Below are 6,408 nucleotides of genomic sequence, written 5' to 3' on the forward strand. Positions count from 1 at the left end.
TGCTGGCCTCCCGAATGGTAGGGTTGCAATTAATTACAGCATCCGCTAATAGGGGCCCTGGTGACCCGACCAGGCTGCACAAATGCATGCGCCTTGGGGGGTTCCTGCACCTTCTGATGAGAAGCAGGTGCTTCTCTGCCTGCGCCTGCCAATCGACGAGGTCCCGTTCCTGAGATTGTCCCTCTCGAAGAATGGCCCTTGTTCCCATCCTGAGCAAAGCTTCTTCAACAATACATCCATCCGCGTCTGCCTTCCATCTGTCTCTGCCCTCTGCTTTTTTTTTTCTTCTTCTTCGGTTCGTCCGCTGCGGCTGTGCGTGGCTCGAGCTCTCCCTCTTTCATCGCCCGCGCGGCTCTTTGATCACGGCCTTTACTGCCCTCACCACCAGATCCAGCATTTTCGCCTCCCCTTAAAACAGAACCATCTCGGTGGTCACCGAATCCTCCCCCCTCCACCCCCTCGGAGTCTGCGCGCGCCCGGTCCTCGTCTGAACGTGCGACGCCAATTCTCTGCAGCTAGCACGAACAAAGGCGGCCACTAGAACTACTCCGCTGCTGCACTCCATCTGCACTCTGCAGGATCCCTACGCCCCCCTCCTGCGCGTGTTGTCTGGTCCTGCCGCCGTCTGAGGAACAACCCGCTGCATGACCAGAGACACTCACCGTCGGGCTCGTCCACCGAGACCAGCCTAATAAGACAAGCGGATCAACTGTGTCGCTTCAGATCGGCTCCTGCCCTCCGGCTGTTGCCGCTGTCGCTGTCGCCGTCGCTGCCGCTGCCAACGCTTGCTTCTGTTGCCATGTCTGACCTAAGGGACGCCGCTCCCCCCCCTATCCCTCAGCGTACCCGCCATCTCCACGTCCATCGCCATCGCGACCACGGCACCACCACCCCTCCGCCCCCGGGCACCACCAGCAGCAGCAACAATAACAATCATACCGCCGCCTCCGACACGTATGTACGTCGCCGCTCGCTGCAGGGTCCTGCTCAGCCTGCCTCGCCTGAAGTCATCTCCTCTCTCATCACGAGCCTCTCCGTCATTTCCAAACCCGCCGACCGACACTTTGAGTCTCCGACGCTGACCAGCCTCTCTCTCCCTTCCTCGCCCCGTCACGGCAGTCTCGTCAGCAACGGCAGCTTCGGTGTCGACTACGGCGCCTTCTCACAGCCCTCCCTAGGTGATCTTCGAGAGGAGACGGTATCCCTCGACGAGCTCGCCGCCAGCTCGCCCGTCATCCGAACCGCCAAACCGCCCTCCGGCTTCTCCCCACTCACCGCACCAAAGTCCCCCTCACGCGACTCTAGCGGCGGTTTCAAGTCCATCCTGCGAAACAGCTCACGCCCCTCCTCCCGAAGTTCCCTCGGTTCCCGCGATGATACCCAGAGCATAGGCAACCTCTCTGTCGAACGTGGTGTTGCCCCTGCCTCCGACTCGACCCGGAGCCGCTCCCGATCGCGTGACAGCTGGGGACGGAAACAGGGTAGGAGCCATAAAGGTCTCATGTACATGAGCTCCAAAGAGCGACTGCGAGAGAAGGAATACGAGAGAAAGCGCCTCAGCGGTGCTGCTCCTGCTAGCCGCGCCTCCTTTGACGATACACCCTTGAGTACCGGCCTATCGCCTCGACCCGATCCCTTTCTCGCCGAGACACCCATCAGCGAGGAGCCACCGATACATTACGACCCGCCCACGAGGGAGCCTCCGCCACGGCCTGACCACGCACCCACGATGGACCCCTTACCGAGCCCGCGACCCATCCCGACGCGGGACTCATCGCTACGCAAGACAGGACCCAACGCCAAGAGGTCTTCCGTCCGGAACTCCCGGTCGAAGCGAGACGGAGAGAGCAGCGCGATACCCGAGGACGACGAAGCTCGTAACAGCAACAGGTATTTGAAGGACCAGTCCTGGTATAACGAAGATGGAGAGTCGAGCAAGAAATCGGCCGACCTCGGCCGTAGCTCGCAACGGTCGTCCGCAAACATGACCGCCACGGGGAACAGCCGTGCGGATGAGATTCGCGTCACGAGTCCGCAGCCTCAGGACGATCTCGAGGACGGCGCGCCGTTCCCTGCCGTCGCTCAAGGGCGGCGCCGTGACGAGCATAGCACAGACCGCAGCAGGAGGAAATCTGGCCGGCAGACGCCCGACGCCAACGAGGCCGTCCGATTGAAGCGCAGTAGCTCCAGGCTCAAGCGTCTATCGGCTCCCTTGAGTCCGCGATCAGAGGGCGGAAGCGGACGCAGCGACATTGCCTCGCCCGAGCCCGTAAATGCCATGCCTTCGGGGTACGAGCGCCCTCGTAGTGCCGACTCTGTCGACGATGCCGTCGAGTCCTACCTGTGCTCGCCGCGGTTGTCTCAGAAGATCAGGCATCCCCAAACTGGCCGTGTCATATCCTTTTCGGAAGTCGGCGACTCGGAGGGCTCGGCTGTGTTCTGTTGCGTCGGAATGGGCTTGACACGATACATCACGGCCTTTTACGACGAGCTGGCGCTGACACTCAAACTCCGCCTCATCACGCCCGACCGACCCGGCGTCGGTGACAGTGAGGCCTACGCAGACGGCACGGCGACGCCGCTCAGCTGGCCAGGTGCGTCTTCTCGTGATTGCTGTTCTACGGTTGCTGACATTGTGTACAGACGACGTCTACGCCATCTGCCAAGCCCTCAAGATTACCAAATTCTCCATCCTTGCCCATTCTGCCGGGGCCATCTATGCGCTGGCGACGGCCCTCCGCATGCCCCAGCACATCCGCGGTCGCATCCACCTCCTCGCGCCCTGGATCCCTCCTTCGCAGATGAATGTATTTGGCACATCGCAGACACTGCCGCCCACCAACGCCATTCCTACTTCACAACGCATCCTCCGTGCTCTGCCGACACCGTTTTTGAAAGCCGCCAACAGCTCATTCATGTCGGCCACGAGCAGCTCCATCACGAGCTCACTACCCAAGAACTCGAATCGCCGAAGCAAACGCAAGTCAACCAACACGACCGGCCGCGATACGCCAGCGGCGCGGCGGCGATATCACGCCGAGCATGGACAAGGAAAACCTCGGCCAGACCGGCTATGGCAAGGGCGGCATCGACATGGAATCTTCATTGGGACCCGAGAGCATGGACCGTCTACGCGCACCGCCTTCGGGTCAGTACGGAGCCGGCTCGTCAGCTCCCTTGGATCCCGAGAGCGCCATGCTGGCCGCCGCTGCAGACGCCATGGCAGACAAGGAACGCCAGCTCACATACGACACGAGGTTGACGCATGCTATTTGGGATCTCGCAACAACAGGCGCCAACCCGGCCGTGGACCTTCTCGTCTGCCTCGAACGGAGGCACACAATCGGCTTCCGCTACGTGGATATTACGCGACCTGTTGTCATCCACCATGGGAGCCGAGATACGCGCGTTCCTGTCGACAATGTTAAGTGGCTGGGCAAAACTATGCGGCGATGTGAGGTACGCGTGCTCGAGGGCGAAGGCCATGGCCTGATGGCGAGTGCCGGTGTCATGGGTTCGGTACTCATGGAAATTAGCAAGGAGTGGGATGACTGGATGAAGGTGACAGGGAACGGTGGCAAGAAGGAGGAGAGGGGCCGTCGAGGGACACTCGGAAGGTCATAGATTTGATGGATCGGCGTTGCGTGGTGATATCGGCTCCATTTGAGGAGCCCGAGACGAGAGGGTGTTGGCTGTCACGACTTGTATCATTATCAGGCAGCATTGAGGATCACAGCGGGTGATCTACCACTGCGACTACATTTAGTAAAGTAATGTGTTAATCTTATGCAGAGTTGCAGTGTGGTCCCATGACTGAAATTTGTGCTGCATATTTGGTCATCGTGGCTGAATGAATACGTTGTTGGTTTTTTGGTCTTCAACTTAGTCGATCATAATGGCGTTTTTTTTTTTTTTTTTTACCAAATCTTCGTTTCCAGCCGCCAGCATGTTAACCTTCGACCTATTAATATGTGAACTTTATGCGCAGGACCATGGATATTTCATTTGCACAGCATCGGCATGCAAATGACGCTCTCGCAAGCTGGCGGCTGTAAAGAAAGGATTCCCATCATCAGCTCCTGTTCGCTTGAAGCTCGACTAAAGTCCCGGCGTGATGTTCCCGTCACCTTGTCGCGGCGTCCACATTTGACCACTCGAATTTACAAACATCGCCGTCGGTGCAAGGCATATATGTTGCTTAAAACGAATGCCAATGAAAATAGGACCATTGAGAAGAAGAGCGTTTGTCTTGCGACACAGTTTGTGATGCCGAGTCTGCTTCAATACGTACCGTTATTCGTCGTCATCACAATATATTCGACCACTACTGAGTCAATTCCGTAAAATCAATCTCAGCTAGCGTTTCGTGAGAAATTGAGTCTAAGGCGTACTCGGGGGGTCATCTTGCTCATCCTGTTCGTGAAAGCCACCTATTGTGTACGACTCGGCCAGCAATGCGAGGCGCGTACATCGTCTGCGAGGCCTGCATGAACCACAAGAAGCATCCTCTTAACAGGCGATAAGCTTCCACCGACAGACTTCACTCCGAGTCCAGTCCTGAATCAGTAGGCGACCATCACAGCTTCCATGATGCTTCTGCCTCGGTCGTCTGCACTGACTGCAAAGCAGCACTGAGCCGCAGCCGAGGCCAGGCGCCTGCGGGCTCGGATGGAGGCGCGTGGGTCGGAGAATGGCCCGCAGGTCAGGCGAGATGCTACGATTGGAGAGACGAGCGAAAGGGGCAACGACGCGACTGCAGGTCGACGATGGGATCGGCCAGATCCTCACGGATGCATCGTCACGTCTCGCACGATTGAAAGGGTCACGGCCTAAAGAGGCGGTACATCATGGGATTGCCAGGATGCGAATGCAACGGAGCGTAGGGATGTTTGTTGGGAGCTAGCTAAACAGAATCACTTGCGCCGGATAACCTTCCGCATGCACCCCAACGCCTCAAGGGGAAACGAAAAGAAGCATGCAGCCTCGCGGGCAAGCAATGCGCGCGCATCACTCCTTGTCGTCGCCATCTGCCGCGACGGCCTTGGCGTCGCCGTTAGCCTCGGGAGCAGCATCGGTCGCTTTGACCGTCATGTCAGGCACATCGGCAGCGGCCTCCTTGATGCCTTTCAATGCATCGTCGGCATCGGCCTCCTCGTCTTCGGCGTCGTCCTCCCCCTCCTCCTCCTCAGCATCCTCATCCTTCTCAACAGCATCGGTCTTTTGCCGTTTGGCAGGTGGGGCTTGATGTGGTCAGCAAATCAAGAAAGCACGGGCTAGGGAAGACTTACCATCAGCGCCGTTCTTTGTTTCGGGTTCATCCTCTTCGCCCTCGGGATCTTCGTCATCCTCCTCCTCCTCCTCTTCCTCCTCCTCGGACCCTTCACCGCCTCCGGCTTCGTCGTCGGTACTCTGGTACCTGGTATGGTCAGTAAGGATCTCAAGCATGCGCCGTGGTTGGACCTCGAAGGCATGTTTGGCGCAGAATGAAAAGTTCGTAGCAGCTTTGCAAAGCCTGGCGCAAACATGTGGATTTTGCGCAGACTGATAACCAAGGCCGAACACAACGGGCTTAGGGGACCGGGCTGGCTGGTGACTTACTCTTCCTCCTCCTCGCCATCGTCATCTTCAGGGAGGGAAACAAGCTCCTCCTCCTCCTCCTGCTTTCTCTTACGGGTGGACATTGTGTCTATCGAGTTTGTAGGGGTTCAATTGATGGGAAAGTCTCAGGGTGGGCGAGCACAAGGTGGGCAGATCGAGGTATAGTAGAAGAGAAGAAAGAAGAGAAGGAAAGCTGGAGGAGGGGAAGAGGAGGTAATGGGGGAGGGAGGGGGATGGCCGGCGGTGGCAGCGAGACCAGAACAGGCTGTTGCGTTGCTGACGGGACGGGGAGCTCTCTGGAGCAGGAACAGGAGCAGCTCCAGCTGGACCTGGGGGGACTGGAACGACCAGAGCTGGGGGAGCTGCCGGACTTGTCGCACCCACCGAAGGCGCGGATGGACGGGAGAGCGGGTGGGCAAAGAGAGCCCAGCCAGGCACCGGTACGGGTACTTTGCGGCAACAGGTCCCTCACGCAAACAGCTTTGGTGCGTCAGCCCGGGAGAGGTACATCGCTCCCGGTACTGGCGCTGGCCGTCGAGGGGAGGCTGGGGGAGAGAGGGAGGGGGGCACCTCAGTCGGCTTGGAGCTTCGAGTGAGCTCCCCCCCTCTCGCGCAATGGCTTGGTGGAATCGATCTGGGCAGACGGACAAAGCTGGAGCAAGGGCCCGAGGAGGAGTGACAGGATTGGCCGATCTGGTTGGTCAGACCAAGGAGCTCGGTCCTCCACCACACACCGTCACCATCCCTGTGCAGGCCACGAGCGACTGCGTCTTGCACAGAGAGAGCGTACTTGGTATGTCCTGGTGGGCC

At 58.8% G+C, this 6,408-nt stretch overlaps 2 protein-coding genes across 2 annotated transcripts; one reads left to right on the forward strand and one right to left on the reverse strand.

Annotated features, from left to right (window-relative positions):
* Positions 1 to 799: 799 nt before the first annotated feature.
* On the forward strand, positions 800 to 3,624 carry VDBG_01451 (hydrolase; the record flags this gene model as incomplete). The annotated part of the gene is made up of 3 exons (XM_003009722.1): positions 800 to 2,594; positions 2,644 to 3,148; positions 3,258 to 3,624. 3 exons carry the CDS (start codon positions 800 to 802, stop codon positions 3,622 to 3,624), a joined length of 2,667 nt encoding a protein of 888 aa, XP_003009768.1.
* A 1,383-nt stretch (positions 3,625 to 5,007) lies between these two features.
* VDBG_01452 (predicted protein) lies at positions 5,008 to 5,681 on the reverse strand (the record flags this gene model as incomplete). Its single annotated transcript, XM_003009723.1, has 3 exons — positions 5,008 to 5,217; positions 5,289 to 5,409; positions 5,599 to 5,681. The coding sequence occupies 3 exons, from the start codon at positions 5,679 to 5,681 to the stop codon at positions 5,008 to 5,010; spliced, it is 414 nt and encodes a 137-aa protein (XP_003009769.1).
* Positions 5,682 to 6,408: the final 727 nt, after the last annotated feature.

Source organism: Verticillium alfalfae, genomic scaffold, assembly GCF_000150825.1.
Source record: "Verticillium alfalfae VaMs.102 supercont1.1 genomic scaffold, whole genome shotgun sequence".
Lineage (NCBI taxonomy): Eukaryota > Fungi > Ascomycota > Sordariomycetes > Glomerellales > Plectosphaerellaceae > Verticillium > Verticillium alfalfae.